The sequence below is a fragment of the Daucus carota genome, chromosome 4 (assembly GCF_001625215.2).
Source record: "Daucus carota subsp. sativus chromosome 4, DH1 v3.0, whole genome shotgun sequence".
NCBI classification, from domain to species: domain Eukaryota; kingdom Viridiplantae; phylum Streptophyta; class Magnoliopsida; order Apiales; family Apiaceae; genus Daucus; species Daucus carota.
This window is the reverse complement of record NC_030384.2, coordinates 46,870,717-46,888,719: the sequence shown is the minus strand read 5'-3', so window position 1 is coordinate 46,888,719 and position 18,003 is coordinate 46,870,717. Positions and strand designations below refer to the sequence as shown.

The window sequence follows — 18,003 nt, the reverse complement described above, 5'->3', positions numbered from 1 at the left end:
AAACTAAACAAGACATATTGCACTCTTCACCCTTCTGTAAATGCAGGGAAGTAAAGACATCATATCCTTTTGTAAAAACTATTGGTGTATTGACTATAAAGGTTATTAATTACACAACAAAATTAACAGGCAACTAGGCTTACATAGAAGTATTACAAAATTTACCTACCAGATACACATGATATGTGACAGCTAATATGCTATCTAGGTCCTGAAAGCCTTACTGCAGAAAAATCAGCACAGCTATTGAGATCTAATGGCTCTAAAGAAGTACTGTGCTCACTCGTTGATTTAAAGGAACTCAAATAGAAGTGCGAGTTCATCTGCTGGGAAGAAGATGGAGGTGGAGGAACGGGAGATACTTGTTCAAGCATCTGGACTACTTTTGTCATTGATGGTCTAAGGTGCATCTCATATTGTATACACCAAAGAGCTACCTTAATTGCTATGGACACTCTTTCATCATCTTCGGCTATTTGCAGTTTCACATCAAGAATGTCCTTCAGTTTACCTTGCTCCATCATCTTAAAAGCGTATGAAGGAAAATGGCATTTTTCTTCTGTTTCAGATGCATCATAATTTTTTCTACCACTGATGATCTCAAGCAATACCATTCCATAACTATAGACATCACTCTTTTCTGATATTGCATAGTTTGTGATCCACTCTGGTGCAAGGTAACCCCTTGTGCCCCGTAGTGTTGTGAAAACATGGCTTTGCTCTCGGCTCATTAGCTTTGCAAGACCAAAGTCTGAAACCTTTGCGAGAAAGTTGTCATCTAGGAGCACATTTTCAGGCTTAATGTCACAGTGCACAATTTTTACATCACAGTCTTCGTGGAGATAAGCCAATCCTTTGGCTGTGCCTATAGCAATATCATATCTTGTGCCCCAATCCAACAAATCTCCTTTGTTTTTATTAAAGATCCATCTTTCCAGTGAACCATTTGCCATGTATTCATAAACAAGGAGCCTGTGGGCACCTTCTGTGCAAAAGCCTTTCAGCCTCACCAGGTGGAGATGATGAATGCTGCCAATACTACTAACTTCAGCTCGGAATTCTTTCTTTCCTTGGCCAAGGCCTTCCAGTTGTTTCACAGCCAATCGGGTTCCATCAGGTAGAACACCTTCATAAACTGAGCCAAAACCTCCTTGCCCTAGTTTCATAGTGAAGTTGTTGGTAGCAATTTGAAGATCTTTGTGACTAAAACGTATTGGCATCCCAGATATGTTTTCCAAGAAATTATCCTCTTCTGCTTCTTTAGGGAACTCCACTAAGGCACTTTTCTGTTTCTGGTGGTAACGAATTCCTGCATAAAGTAAACCAACAATAACAAATGTTGTTACCAAGAGTATGGCGACGACAAGCAGAACTTTCTTTTTGCTGCCTCTATCCCCTCCAGAATCTATCCCATTCCTCGAGACCTTTATGTATGAAACAAAGTCATTCCCATTATTTGAACCTTGCAAGCTTCCTACGGTATCAAAATGAAAGCAATTTTGAGACTTGTCGTCATAAAACATGGCAAGACATGAGCAGTTAGCAAGACAAGAAGTTTTGCAGCCATCTAAGTTGCCTTTGGATGAGGGGGGAACAAACCCAAGTGCAAAATAGCTAAGCCCATTTCCAGCATTTACCAGCTCCATAGAACCCTCTGACTCATTGCAAAGAGATCCTATACTAGGTCCGCACTTGCCCTTGGAGTCTAGGACCGAGGGACACTGGCATCTGTTACCATTATAACATATCTCATAAGAATTACAAGGTTCGGGTCTGCTACATGAATCAGCAGGTATTCTTGTTGGAGAATCACCATTTAAATTCCCACTTTTAAGATTGTAGAAAGTGATAAATCCATCATTTCCCAAAGTCGCAACCCAAGTAGAATTTGTATCAGCATTATCTGAGAAAATAAACTGCCAGAGCAATACTTTGCTCTTGTCATAAAACCTCCACGAATTACCATCAAGAGATGCTGCACTGGCATCGCCACCATCTTTGTCAATAATTCTTTTACTATCTTGTCTAATAGACCAATAGGGCTGTGGATTTCTGTAATTTGCATAAAGCAGCATATCTCCAGACTTAATTTCAAGAAAATAAGTCAAATTACTCGCGCTGGGATTGCTCACAAGCTTCATTCCTTCACTAAACTCCTGGCTCGACAAAAGTGAATCCACTGGATGATCAAAGCTCTGCCAGACAATTTTACCAGCACCTCCCAACAAAACAAGATTCCCAGAGTCCTGCAACTCCATAGCAGAAACCCCTCTATTCCCCGAATTCGTAGACCAAATAACAGACCCCCCACTTTGCAGAACGGCATTTCCACCATCATCAAACACAAATTTATCCGAATTCCTAACAGGGCTGCCTCTATTTGCAGACCAAACAACTCTTTTACTACTCAAATGAACAATAGCAAGCAAAAACAAGGTAACATTTTTATCAGTAGTAGTAAAAGACAAACCAAAAAGAGAGTTGTTTGATGATAAAACCAACCCATCTTCATCTATAAAATTCATCTGAGCCCCTTGAAACCCTGGTTTCAACTTGCCAACAGCTTTAAAAGTAGCCATACAAGTATCAGTCTGCAACAAAATAAACAAGCACATCCCCATAAAAGATAAAAACACCCAGCTCCCCATGATGCAACTGAAAGTCTGAAATTCACCAAGTAGCCTTAAATTTAATACAGCATTTCATGAGTCAAGATAAAAACATACTCAAAATTCAAGAACTTTAAAAAAGAATGAAGATTGACCTTGTTGGGGTGAACCTGGTTAGGCCAATCAAACAGAGGTCAAACACAAAATATGTAAATGAAGACTCCCTACAAGTTGTTAAGAAGTTGAGCAGGTTTTGAAGCATTCACTCGCTTCTAAACATGAACATAATTTGAGCTTAAAAAATATATTTTTATATATTTGGTTTTAAAAGGTTTTGAAAAAGGAATTTGAACAAAAAAAGTAAAGATATATTTTTTACAATTTAAAATACGTGTAAAATATCAAAATTAAAACTCCCTCAGTTCCCTCGAGTTGTGGTACAGGCAAGAGATGTGAAATGCACTTTAATGCTCCTATAAAATATATTTTTATAATAACTTATATTTAAGTTTCTTTTTTCTGAATAAAAATTTAATTTTTAAATTTTAATCAAGAAAACATATTTAAAACTAAATTATAAAATTATATTTTATTGAAATATTAAATAAATGTCGAATAGAAAATGTATAAAATAATACTCCATCTGTCCCTCTCATTTCTTTACCGTTACTATTTTGGGATGTCCCTCTCATTTCTTTACGTTACTATAAACAACAAGTTTTTCCCATCATTACTCCCACTATCTTCCCCTACTATCTCATATTTAACAATAAAAACTACTATTACACCCACTACTTTCATCTACTATCTCAAATCTATTATTAAATATTGATAGGTCCCATCACTTTACCCACCTTTCATCTAACTTTACTCATTTTTTATACATTGTCTTGGTTACCGTGTCCCCCTCCGATGTAAACAATTGAGGGGGACGGAGGGAGTATTGAACAGGAATTTAACAAAAAGATACTGTGATTAACATGTGGGACATAAATAGAAAGTCAAAGTAGAAGGAGAAGATAATACAAGTAGGTGATGAAATGGTCATAAAAGCTGCATAGCTGGTGGTTAGGGTGAGGTGGGTGTGAGTTCACAAAATTGACAAAATAATTGGATAAGGACAAAAGAGAGGATGCTTGTGAACAAGGGGGCTATTTGACTTTATGGGTAATCAGGGTTAAAAGACAGCAAAGATACGAGATCAATGCTGAAAATGAGAACCCCCACGAGATTATTATTACTTACAAACAGAGACGTTCATGTTCACGAGCATGATTCTGTTGCATGAATACCATCTCCCAAATGGGCGGGTTTTTTGGCGAGTAAGAAATCTCCGCTACTCCTCCGTTCCAAATTGACCGACATAACCTGTTTGTTTAAACTTAAATCACGGGATTGAAACTAAGTCTATTTTAAGATGGAAAATGTGTAATAAATTGGAAGTCGATTTAAAATTAGGAATCAATTTCTTTCTTATTGACTTAATCATTTTAAATTTTATTTCGATAAAAATTAACTTGAATCATAAATTATTCATGATTAATTTTTATTTTAATTATTATTTTTTCAATAACTCATAAATCATTAATAAATCAAAATTAACCAAACATACATTTTAAACTCCTAACCTATCAAAACATATCACGTTAAGCAATAATTCATTTATAAATCTTAATTCTTATCTCACTTCTAGTCCACTTTTTTATTTTAAACTTTATTTTATGATCAATATGTTTTCCATGTTGAAACGGTATTATTCTTTATATAAAAAAAATTCCCGCTCTTTTATGTGATGGGAGATGTGTTTTATTTACACATCCTACTCGGTAATATTAAAATGGCCTCTTTCCGGGAACCGCCCCGGTGAGGTGAGCTCATATTTATCAAGTACTCTCGCCGGCAATAACTTTAAATTCGATCTTCATTGCTGTGGCCTAAAAACGGGTGAAGTTGCATTTATGATTGAATTATTGATATAATTAAGTGGATAATATTTTTATTTTGTTAAATAGAATAAAATATATTTTGACCCGACAATGTTATGTTTAAGTTGAGTTTTGAAGTTCAATAATACCACTCCACCAGTCATATTTTTTTAATTTAATTATAAATATTATTTAAAATATCAAATTCTAAATATAATTTATTGTTTATAAATAATTTTAAATATCATCATACGTTGTCTCTGACTCGTGTGATGCGTATGTGCATTTCAATAGTTAATAATTTTTATATGTATTTAAATTGATAATTTATTTTGATATGTCGTCGACGGGATCTCAACCTTAAAATTCTAATATGATATAAGGTAAGACTAAATTTTTTAAATTCAACAGATCCGATTTAAAATAAGTATAACCTTAACGTTTAATTTAAAACTGCACTAGAGTATCTCCAACCATACAAAACCATTAGCTAAAAAATGAGTTTGCATATGATATATAAAAACGTTAGCCAACTTCTTTAAAAAATCACACCCCAACCACATGAATCTGTTGTCTATGATTTTAGCCAACCTCCTATGAATGACTATATTTGTCCAACTTCTACAAGTCTGTAAAAAATATGTAGGAAGATTACATGTCATTTATTACCATATTGAACTAATATATTCTATTTTAACAATTTAAAATATTAATAACATACTATTTTTATATTATAGCCAACCAATATAGCCAATATCATTGAAGTACAATGTCTTACAGGTTTAGCAAATTTTACATAATATGTTACAAGTCCAATTTAGCCAACGATTATAGTCAACACAGTTGGAGATGCTCTTATTCAGTTTTAACTTTCAAAAGTCCTAGTAAATTTTTCTAGACCATTGGAACATCAACAATTTTACACTATTGGAACAATAGTCAGAGCTCCATTAAAGTATCTTAAACCGGCCAAAATTCCCAAAAAGGCTTAGCATAAAAATAAAATAAAATGATGTCGCTAAATCAGCCCATATCAATACTCCGTGGCCCGTGCTGAGTGGTTTTGGGCCTTTTGGGTCGAGTGAGAAATACTCTCCATATTTTATCATGCTTAAAACTTATTCGACTCTCGTTTCTTATACCAGGAAAAATCAATAAACGTTGGCATACTCTTAAAATATTACAAATTTTTTATAAACAAATTTAACGAGATTTTTTGAAATATAATTTCAACGGTTACTACAAAATTAAAAAATCACAAAATAATATTAACTGTTAAATCATTCTAATAATTAAAAACCTTAACTTTCAAAACTTCATCAATTTTATATATATATAATGGCCAACATTCCAGAGAGTTACTCCTTATATGGAGTTACATAGTGCGCCATTGTAAATAATCAATTTTATTATAAATTCTATTATAGAATACATATAAAACGTGATTTTAATATAGAATAATATAAAATATATCTATTTTATGTAATCTAACACTTAAAATTTGATGAAAAAAGTATATTTTCGAAACTGATTCTGCAACGGAATAATTCTGGATGATTATTATTCTGTTATAGAATCATGTTGAGATATTGCATAATTTTAGATTATTTTTGGAATAAAAAAATTGTATAACTTCGTTTTCGGTTTAATAATCAAAATTTGCAATTATATTCCATAAAAAATATAATAGAATATATATTATGTATATATTTATAATGGTGTGCTACGTAACTCCATATAAGAGGGTATGCTATGGAGTGCTACCCTATATATAATTACTCGAATATAAATCTCATACGTTTGACGAACAAGTTGCTTGATGTCTGACATCATGGATCCCCAATTCCCCTTTGAGATTAATAAGGGAAATGTTATTTTCACGGTTATTTTTTACTTTCAGAGCAATCAAGCTTGGAAAGATCAAATTATTTATGCATTAAATTTCTCCAAGAGCCATTTATTGTGTATGCAGGGAGCATTTGTCTTTTCATTCGTTTTTTCCTCTGAAAATAACAAAAGTGTTCAGGATACAACGTTTTCCAATTAATAAATATGATTCATGATGAATAATATCATATTAAGATTTAAGATGAATAATGTTATAAGAATATCATATCATATGGAGTTGAAAGTAAAAATTAAAAAATAAACTTATTGGATTTTAAGTTATAAGCTGTGAATGATTGTATTTCAGCAAAGATATTTATGTATACAGTATGTACTATACAATAAATAAATCCGATGAACAAGTGGAAGCAAAACGCAACTTCCTACCAAAAGCTGCCAATCGCAGTTTGTTTATTGCCATAATAATGCCACAGGGCCATACCATGATACCACAAATAAGCATGACATCTACATGTATACCGTATACGTGTTGCGCCAAACTAGTGATGATGTTGTACAGGATATCCGAGCCCGGTTTAAAATCCGAATTTTATATCATTTTCAATTAAAATTTAAAAAACATTTATTTGTATAATAGATTGATTTAATATTATAAATATGTAAGTGACTTAAAATTACAAGTTAATTTGATGTATTTTTTCCAATTACTTAACTTTTCAAAAGAAATTATTCATAAATCACAATTTCATATAAATCACTTCTATTATTAATATTGTATTTTTAATAATCTATAAATCATTAATAATTTAAAAATAACAAAGCAAATATTTTAAATTCCCAATTTATCAGATAGTCACACTTTTAAACTTAGTCAAACGAGCTAATAGTCATGTTCGTATGGGCATAAAATTCGACTTTAATTATCAGACTCCTTATATAAAAGTTGATTTTAATTTATAATTCGAGAAATTGAAAAATATCTGTTTGAAATTGAATGTATATAGTATAACTAAAATATAGGAAGATGAATATCAAAAATTAAAATAATTAAATATGAAGAGGATATATAAAATAATTATTTAGGCGGTCAACTAATAAATATGAAGTAAAAGTATGATGATAGCCGTGTTAATTCCTAAAATAGTGGTCCGACATATATGTTCACAATCATGTATTTAATATAAAATGAATTTCATGGTGGTTTGGATTATTTTAAAAATACGAAATTTGATTTATATCTTCAATTAAAGAAGGGTTTTTACGGAATCCGTCAAAGAAGGTTGGTATACGCAATAAATAATAGTAACTGTTTATACTTATCCGAACTTTTTGTTTTGTTCTCGTATGCTGATGTTTAAAATAATTGATTTCATTTTATGCCGTCAAAATTAACCTGAGAAAAAAATCCAAGCGAAGATTAAAATAAAATTATAAATTTTATTTCATATCATTTACCCGATTGTACAGTACTAATCTGATTTTTCAGTTATTGGATTAGTTTTGGATAATACATTTCATTTTCATTCGTGTGGACACACGGAATTGAATATTAATAAATGACAAAATTTATTAAGACATTCTAAAAACACTGAACATTCAAGTGCAGAGCGTATCTACTATGTAAATTAATTGAGCACATTCAACATCCAACAAAAGCGTATAGAAATTAATGTACTATCTTGCACATGATAAGAGTTGATTGCAAACGGAAATAAAAAATAAAGTAATTGCACGTTCCGAAAAATCACCGTAAGAATGGAAGTAAAGTAAGTACTTTTTTATTGTTATTTCTCCATTAACCAAGGGTCCAGGAGCAGCAGTAAAAGGTTGGAGCAATGTGCATTGACTTTTGACCCGTCTCTAGTCTACCACGGTTTCAAAATGCTCAAATTGCTTTATTTAAAAGGAAATGCGATTTTAGCAGTCGAAAGAACACAAGCAAAGGTTGGCGAAACATAATAAAATGTAAATAATTCTCCTTCCATTCGCGATTGCAAAGGAACACAGAAGCCTGGCGGGGTCATAATATGCAGTAATCCGTCTTTCACACCTCGTGTCGAAAAGCAGAAAGGGAAAGTGCCGAGCAAAACCAAATCCCCGGCCCCATGCCAATTCATCCTCTCTACTTATACTCAACTATACTGGCTAGTGGCTACTACAACACTGCACCCAAACCCAACCAAACCAACAACTAGAGCTCTAGCTCCCTCCCTCCTAATAACGAGTAGCCACGCATACTCGCTCTCTCTCGCTCTCTCCGCTCTCGATCCTCTCTATTACGAGCTGCTCTCTCCTTCTCTCTACGCTCCCTCCCTCCTCCCTCCCTCTCCCTCTCCCTCCCTCGCTCTCTCTCTCTCTCTCTCTCTCTCTCTCTCTCTCTCTCTCCCTCTCCCTCTCCCTCTCCCTCTCCCTCGCTCCCTCTCTCTTACCCCTCTCCCTCCCTGCCTCTCTCCACACACATTTGGTGATCTTTCTGTAGTAATATTAAAATACAAAAACAGAATTATCGCTCGTATAAAGGTTCTACGTTGATGGGGCAGCAGCGTGTCTACAGTAGTAGTGTTGAGTTTAGCTTCAGAAACCTATCAGTCTTTTTGCTTCACTGCTACGTACACATACATCTTCTCAATGTCTTCTTCATCCATCACCTGGGATGTGTTGCCCAGCTTTTGCCTCCTGAAGAAGGTTAGTATTTACACGCACTACTCTTCATCTGTCGGTTGTTATCTTACAAAATTTCAATTCTTCGTCCGGACGATTTTGTATTTTTGCAACACTCGCTTCTCTTACATAATGATGATGTGAACTGCACTGATTAATTGCCCTTTTGCATGTTTCATGACCCACTTGCATGTACGATAAAGTAAAACGAATAACATCAACTACTCTACTGCTTTAAACGAGACACGGTTTTTAATTTTAAGTTGAAAAATTAGAAATAGACTTAAAATCATAAATAAGTCATAAACCGATTTAATGACGGAATTGGTTTGAGATATTTTTTCATGACTTACTTTTTTCAAACTTTTTTCTAATAAAATTTAATCATAAATCATAAGTTACTTGTAAATCAATTTTATTTTTATTATTACATTTTTAATAATTTATAAGTCATTAATGAATCAAAATTGCTCAAACAGGCAGTAGATTATCAAGTCACGTTAAGCCGTAATTTTAAGCTTAGACAAACAAGTCCTGAATTTGAAGGAAATACTATTGTTAACTTGTGTGGTTACAGTACAAACTCTCAAGGCAATAGCGACGAAGCTAAATATTAAGCATTGGGATGTTAAAAGCACTTCTTGTAGCGGGGGTGGAGGATTTCAAGGTGCCTTTGCTCCGAAAGCTAGCAATGTCACCTGCGATTGCACATTCAGTAACAATTCTGTTTGCCATGTCACCAATATGTATGCAACCTGCTTCCTTTTTCTCATACCCTGGCAAAGATTATAAGTTTTTAACTCTGTAAATATGACTTTGAACTACTCTATTCATGTCGCAGCAAGCTCAAGGCCCTAAATTTGACTGGAGAGCTGCCTTCTGAATTTTCAAAACTTGCCTTTCTTCAGGAATTGTAAGAAATTATATTTTCTGCCACTTTCGAGGAATGATCAAGCCTTGTTTGTGATCCTTTAATTTTTTGTTGTATTTGATATTTCCATATGGTACAGCTCCAGCTCTGATACGATGTTAACTTGAAAAAACCATTAAATGGATCATATGCTACTGTAATACTAGTTTACACTGTTCAATCCTTCCTGTCGGACTAGCCACTGTAAAGTGTTTAGCAATTTTTTTTTATATAAATTCAGTAGAGGAAATTAAATTTTGAATGTGCTGAACTGTCTCATTTACTTGCAATAAGGTTTTGTATTGGAGGAATGTTCTCATTATCTCTTGAGTGTAAGCTCACAATTTGAAGACAGTTATATGTGCAATATGTATATGATCTAACTGTGAGGATTCTCTCATCCGATTCAGAGATCTAAGATTTACTTCGTATTATCATCAAGGCGGATTGAATTGTCGTGCACTATATATTAAGTAAATTAGTGAGGTTTCATGCTATACTAATTAGATCGACTTCAGACTGTATTTAATTGTCTAAATATTATTTGTTTTAAAACCGTTTCACTTACAGAGATTTGACTCAAAACTACATAAATGGAACCATCCCAGTTGCGTTTGGTCATCTTCCTCTCAAAATTCTGTAAGTACTAATAATTTGGGTTAAGGCTCTATAATTGCTTAATGTCTTCAGACTGTTGTGTAAGTATGCCAAATCAACTATTGGATCGTTTCAAGTGTTTGTACCTTGCTGATTATACTACAGAGGCCTTACGGATAACCGTCTGAGTGGTTTGATTCCCCGGGAACTAGCAAATATTGATACACTTGAAGAGCTGTAAGTAGATAAATATATTACATTTCATTTTACTGCTATACTGCTGGCTGTAACATGACTGACTATATATTCCAGGACCATCGAGGATAATCAGATGGGAGGATCTCTTCCTCCAGAGCTTGGAAGATTGAAGAGTTTGAGGAGGCTGTAAGCTTACTTATAATCTTGGTTACAAGTCTTCTTCACGGTTTTTACCTGCACTCCTTTTAAAGTAATATAACATCTGTTGAATAACACGTCAAGGTTTTAGTTGAGCTCAATTGTATGCGTTAGGCTTATGGCAATCTGAACCTAAAGTGGAAGGGATAACATTATCCCACTAGTTAGCACTAGGGATGTTAAGAGTTCCCATGTTATATTCGTAGGAAAATACCTTGCTACTTGAAAGATGATCCTAATAATTCAGAATGATCGTAATATATCAAAATTATCTCCCATCTAGAGACTCATAATGAGTTCCTAAAAGTTTAGATTTATTTGAATTATAGATTTCAGATACTGAGAAATTATGTAATATAAGAAAATAATGTTTGATGAAGGAATGATAGGAGTACTGTGGAAGTGAATGCCATGGGATCGTAGCTGTTCAGTTAACACGTAAATTTCATGCTGGAAGACAAATTCACTGATCATAACTTATCCTCTATCCAAGATTGTCTACAATGTTGCAATTTACTAAGCATTTTTTGTTATTTTTGTTGTTATTGTTGTTTCCTGTGTCTCATATCTATGTTAAGCATGCGTTTTGTTTTTAAGGAACATGTAAGATATTATACAATGTTGTCTTACTGTAAACACTTAAATGCAGCCTTATTTCAGCTAACAACTTCACTGGAAGGATACCGGAGTCATATAGTGCCTTAAAAAATCTATCAGACTTGTAAGCTATGGTTAATACCGTTTGTTCAATAAATGTGTTTATTGATGTCTGACAAGTATGTGTCGTTTACAGTAGGATAGATGGGAGCAGATTGTCTGGAAAGATACCTGATTTCATCGGAAATTGGACAAAGATGACGATATTGTAAGTATTTACATGGATTTTACCAGAGTCACCACTCATAGATATATAATACCATTTTAATTAACTTCGGATAATATTTTGTAGAGATATGCAAGGTACATCTATGGAGGGTCCCATTCCTTCTAGTATCTCCCTTCTGAAAAATCTACAAGAATTGTAAGCACACTCTGAAAGAGTTTTGATCTTTATGAGTGAGTCGCACCTGGAAATCTGAACGTAGAAAGTCATTAATTACCATGATATTTGTGTGCAGGAGGATATCTGATTTGAATGGACCTGTTTCAAGATTCCCCAATTTGGGAGGAATGACAAATATGAAATACTTGTGAGTTGATCATCGATTTTTATTATCTCTACCAATGCATTATGCCTTTAACTGATGCTTCTGCTAATGCCACAATTCGATTTCCAATTTTTCTCGTGTAGGATACTGAGGAATTGCTTGATTACAGATCAAATTCCAGACTATCTTTCAGACATGCAAAGTTTAAATACCTTGTACATTTATCTTTAAGCTATTCCTCTATATATATTTTGGTCAATTATATTTGATATATAATATTTTTCAAATTAAGATTGTTGTTCCACTAGCTTCAGTAGTTAAGTTATTAAGTAATTCAATAACTGGACAATATTGTTGAAATATCTGCACCAGCATAGTGCTAATTAAGTGCGACTATTGTTTTTGGTAAACTCCTGCCAGAAGGGTGAATGGGTGATACATAAAGTCAATTACAAAATATCAATCATCTTATCGTGGATATTTATACTTTCCCTTGTCAAACTTTTTTCTTTGCAGAGATTTGAGTTTTAACAGGTTGTATGGACATATCCCAGATTCAATGCAGTCTATAGCCCACCTGAACTTTTTGTACGTAGCTGTATATAACTCCTATTCAGCGATATCCATAAAATGTATCACGGAACTTTCGTTCAATTTGTGCATGGTTTTTATGCAATATGTTTGTTTCATAATGCACTCAATGTTGTGATAAGCATCCTTGGATGTAGGTATCTGAATAGTAACTTACTTACTGGAACAATACCAAGCTGGATTTCTGACAGCAAAGAGAACTTGTCAGTACACTTTCTAGGCCTTCTTCTTATTGCTACAATTGTATTGCAATAGAACTTTCTATTTTACTTTACATATAGATGTGACGCAGTATTATTGAATCTTGTCCACATTCACTGCAGTGACGTGTCTTACAATAATTTTACACAGCCACCATCACAGTATAGATGCCAGGCATCTAGCGTGTAAGCCTATTCATGTTATGTTCTATATTAATTTCATTTTCATATTAACTTACAGACAAACTTTTGTATTTTGCAGGAATTTAGTTGCTAGCCATTCATTGTCGACAAGCAACTCGTATGTTGTCCTATAAACGTGAATTGCATTATCTTTACAATGCTAAGTATCATCAGCAACATTACAACTAAATTGTGTTTTTCAATTTTAGAACTTTGTGGTGCTTGAAGAAAGACCTCCCTTGCCCCGGGACAACCAGATGTAAGCAACTAAACATATATAATTCTTTAAGTTTATGATGTGGAAGTATGTTTAGTCTTGTAGTCAAAGAAAGAGTCATAGCGGTATCTGTTAAATTTCAGATCACTCACTGTTTATCAATTGTGGAGGACCTAAAGTAGAATCAGGAGGCAGAGAGTATGAGGATGATTCGGTTACAGAAGGTCCATCATACTTTAATCCTAAAGATCGATGGGCTTATAGCAGCTCAGGTGTTTTCATATATAATGATAAATCCAATTATGTGGCTACAAATACCAATGTGACCGGAGAAGTATACTATCAAACTGCCCGCCTTTCCCCTTCTTCACTCAAGTACTATGGCCTTTGTTTGCGAAAGGGTAGTTATAAAGTTCGCCTCCACTTTGCTGAAATACAGTTCTCTGATGACGCAACATTTAGTGCCATTGGGAGACGCATTTTTGATGTATCTATCCAAGTGAGTAAGAGGTTAAGGTTATTGGTATAGAATAATTGCACCTCCGGATTAGAAATTTTAGGCATTCTGTTTAATTTTTTCTCAAGCCTTGATAATCAGTATGGTGTTTACCTTTATCTTGCTTATCTTTCAACAGGGCAGTGTTGTTCGGAAAGACTTCAATGTTGCAGAGGAAGCTGGAGGAATTGGAAAGGGTATCACCTTGGAGCAGGATGTTATTGTTAATGGTAGCACTTTGGAAATTCACTTGTACTGGGCAGGGAAGGGGACTACTGCAGTTCCTAATAGAGGTGTATATGGGCCTCTAATATCAGCAATTTCAGTAACACCAAGTGAGTACATGTTAAATTCTAGGCTTCCTACTTATGTTTTTGATACCTTATCTTAAATTCAAATTGCTTCAATTTGATAGACTTTAATACGGGGGGACTATCAACTCTGGCTATTGCTGGTATTGTTGTCGCATCACTTGTGGGTCTTGGGTTGATATTGGCTGTACTCTGGATTAAAGGTTTCCTAGGAAGAAAAGACGCTGAAGATAAAGGTGTGATATGTTATTACAAAATTTTATTTGCTTTTAATTTTTTAAATTGTAGTTTGTTTTCAAAATTTTCTGTAGTATTTATCGAGAATGTCACATTTCTAACTTCCTTTTGTAAGTTTCTTCGGGGAACATGTGTACTTTAGTGTATTACATAGAAACCAAGTTACTGATGTCCAAGAATGCTGAATCCATGACCCCTCGTCGAGCTTCCACCAACCATACGATACCACCTTGCAGCTGTTTTAGTATATAAGCTATATCCGATTTTTATTTACTCAGTTATACTAACTTAATTCTTTTGTATCTGCAGTACGACAATAGGCCATCACGCTGTGCACAAAAGATAAAAATAGATAAAAGAAGTACCTTAATGCTATGTTTATAAAACAATAGATAAAAAAATTATTTACCTAAATATGCATGCATCAAAGTGCGAATTCGTAGTCTTTAGGAGTTGCAATAGTTACTGGATGTAGGGTAGTCATATCTGTAGGTATAATGTATATGAATGTCGGTTTAGTTAAACTTAAATGAGCCAAGTGGACATGTGACTGCTGGAGCAGGACTTTAGGTGATTGTTATAATGGTGGTGCAAACTACAAAACTCTACAAATCGATCTCCTGCGTATGGTTTAGCAATGAAGATTTTCCTTGAGCACATAACAGGCTGCAAATAAACAAATGGCATTGCTAATATGCCTCCCTTATCTGTTATACTGCAGATAAGCGCATGCAGCTGTAATAGATGGCTCTAAATTGAGTTAGATGGTTACTGCTGATGAAAATCTTGAGATCGAGATTTTGGTCTAAACAATTTAAAATAAACAAATTATTGTTTATATATGCACCATAATCTTGTTAAATTATTAGGTGTTGTTTGTGCAATTTTGGCGACTTCTTATTCTTATCTCTGTCCAGAACTGCGAGGAGCAATAGAACAGCAGACGGGATATTATAGTTTAAGACACATCAAAGCTGCAACTGGTAACTTTGATCATGCAAATAAGATCGGTGAAGGAGGATTTGGACCAGTTTACAAGGTAAATTTCTTTCAAAAGAAGTTTATGTCATCACATAGATACATAGGCATCCAGTGAGCAAGTTGCGTAGATATTCCTTTCATATACAAGCGTTCTCATATTTTCTTCATTAGATATGAATCTGAAATTATACAATTCTATTCAGCCCTGCCTGCAGGCTAACATCGGTTACATTTATGGTTTTTTTAAAGGGTATACTACCAGATGGTAAAGAAATTGCTGTTAAACAGCTGTCCTCCAAATCGAAGCAGGGAAACCGTGAATTTATCAATGAGATAGGCATGATATCTGCTTTACAGCACCCAAATCTTGTGAAGCTTTATGGCTGTTGCATTGAAGGAAATCAGTTGTTGCTGATATATGAGTACTTGGAAAATAACAGTCTTGCTCGAGCCCTGTTTGGTAAATACAGTAATGACTGTAATCTTTGGAGTTTGCTGTCTCACTTTCTTCCAGTCACTATAGTAATTTAGTCTTCCATCGTCCAGGTCGTGATGAAGAACGCCTAAACCTGGATTGGCCTACAAGAAAGAAGATTTTATTGGAGATAGCAAGAGGCTTAACTTATCTTCACGAGGAATCAAGGTTGAAAATAGTTCATAGAGACATAAAGGCTACCAATGTACTGCTTGATAAGGATCTCAATGCAAAGATATCAGACTTCGGTTTGGCCAAGCTTGATGAAGAAGAAAACACTCATATTAGCACTCGAATCGCTGGAACAATGTAAGCCTTTTTCATGTTTCAATAATTCTAACGTTTTTCGTCTTATTTCCTTCTAAGTTGGTAAAACTAGTTGCTGCTTGTTTGGTTGTTTTAACAGCTCCATCCAAGTCAGAATGATGACCATGTTGATCTAACCTTTAAAACAGTGACTGTTCTTGAAGTTACTAAAGGTGGCTTTAGTATAAAGCTATACTCTTGTGCAACATAAAACTTTAAGCTAGGCTAGATGCACAATTATTTACCACACATATATAAGTAATTGTTGTTTAATTCGTCAAAAATAAAGGCTTGTAGATATAGAGAGTTGGGAGGATCTTAAATATATTTTTTCTCTAAAAGAACCTAAGTTTTATATTCTTAGCACATGTCCACCAACCACAAGAAATTAGGCTATGTTCTTTTGGGATATACTTTCTTCGTATGTAGTGATTGTTTCATGTCTGGAACCTCTAAGGTCAGTTGGCATTAGGTTCTGTTTAAGTTACAGTTCTAAACTCTTAAAGAACTTAATTAATTGAAAGTTTCTCCTTCTCAGAGGATATATGGCTCCAGAATATGCAATGCGAGGTTACTTGACTGATAAAGCAGATGTATACAGCTTTGGAATCGTTGCACTGGAGATTGTTAGTGGTAAAAGCAACACAGGTTGCATGCCAAAAGAGGAGTTTGTGTACCTTCTTGATTGGGTAACATAGTGCCTCACTGACTCCAATCTTATTCTACGTTTTATATGTTTTAATGTTACAAAGACACACATTCCACGGAACTAGTCCATTCTGGAGCTTTTAATTTATGCTGTTGAACATATTCTTTAACCTTGCAAGCCAAAAAGGCCTACAGTCTAAATGTAAATGTTTTGAAGGCCTACGTCCTTCAAGAGCAGGGAAATCTTCTGGAAATCGTCGACCCGGTTCTTGGCAAAAACTACTCCAAACAAGAAGCACTGAGCATTTTAAACATAGGTCTACTATGCTCCAATCCATCTCCTACCCTGAGGCCATCCATGTCTGCAGTTGTGAGTATGTTGCAAGGAAAACAGAAAGTCGAAGCACCAACTTTCACGCGCAACGCGAAAAATGACAGCATGATGTTTAAGGCCTTTGAGAAGTATTCACACGACAGCAACTCACTATCTTCCATGGAGGGCTGGGCTGATTCCTCCATCTCTTTACCAAGTAGAGATACCAGCAAACTTCTTGCGGATATCTATGATGTTAATATAGAGTAGTAGTATTTCTTAAATGTTACTGCGTTCTGTAATATTCCGTAAAAATAAGTCTGTTTCGGAATTCGTTGAACTGATTAAATTTTCAATAAATTTTGATTAAATCTTGTTCTGTGTGATTACTTGCTCAGACTGATTTTCATTTCTTATAACACTAAATAAATAGAAATGACACGGTTGAAGTGATAAAGACTTGTTGTATCTGGTTCTAGTTGGGAGATTTATAAGTATCTTGTAATTTTTATCTTGGATCTATATGATAAAGTAATGACGCGGTCTGTAATTCGGTACCTGCCCATAGTATTTTTAAGACTATTGTAGTATTGTTACGTGCCCTAATTTCATCGCACGCTTTGACTCGTTGACTGGCACCTAATTTCTTAACTAACACAAATTAATTAATGATAGTATTTTTTTTTACTTGGTTGTCATGTGTTGTTGATATTTCAATTGGTTGATTAAGAAGATGGTGAAATAAAGTCAAAGATACACTTTTCTTAAAAAAAGAGAGATATTTGGAGAGCGGAAGACGGGAGATCGCCCAGTTACTTGTCCAATTTTTACATGAGTTGTTCAAAAAAAAAAGGACTTTATTCAGTATTTATTTAAGATTGTTATAATAATAAATATATAAATTATATTTTTTTAACATCTGCTAATTTTTTATGTGTTTAAATTAAAATC

The 18,003-nt window shown here is 34.2% G+C and overlaps 2 protein-coding genes across 2 annotated transcripts; one reads left to right on the top strand and one right to left on the bottom strand.

Moving 5' to 3' along the window:
* Window positions 1–67: 67 nt before the first annotated feature.
* On the bottom strand, window positions 68–2,881 carry LOC108217476 (G-type lectin S-receptor-like serine/threonine-protein kinase SD2-5). The gene is made up of 2 exons (XM_017390305.2): window positions 2,765–2,881; window positions 68–2,663 (listed from the first exon to the last, which is right to left on the bottom strand). The coding sequence occupies exon 2, from the start codon at window positions 2,646–2,648 to the stop codon at window positions 201–203; it is 2,448 nt and encodes an 815-aa protein (XP_017245794.2). The 5' UTR covers window positions 2,649–2,663; window positions 2,765–2,881; the 3' UTR covers window positions 68–200.
* Window positions 2,882–8,619: 5,738 nt separating this feature from the next.
* LOC108218349 (probable LRR receptor-like serine/threonine-protein kinase At1g53440) lies at window positions 8,620–17,438 on the top strand. The gene is made up of 24 exons (XM_017391260.2): window positions 8,620–9,067; window positions 9,621–9,789; window positions 9,885–9,956; window positions 10,524–10,592; window positions 10,716–10,787; window positions 10,863–10,934; window positions 11,596–11,667; window positions 11,740–11,811; window positions 11,896–11,967; window positions 12,065–12,136; window positions 12,238–12,309; window positions 12,611–12,682; window positions 12,823–12,888; window positions 13,009–13,071; window positions 13,148–13,186; window positions 13,278–13,327; window positions 13,429–13,784; window positions 13,921–14,116; window positions 14,197–14,328; window positions 15,247–15,368; window positions 15,560–15,770; window positions 15,857–16,094; window positions 16,630–16,780; window positions 16,957–17,438. Exons 1-24 carry the CDS (start codon window positions 8,914–8,916, stop codon window positions 17,320–17,322), a joined length of 3,030 nt encoding a protein of 1,009 aa, XP_017246749.1. The 5' UTR covers window positions 8,620–8,913; the 3' UTR covers window positions 17,323–17,438.
* Window positions 17,439–18,003: the final 565 nt, after the last annotated feature.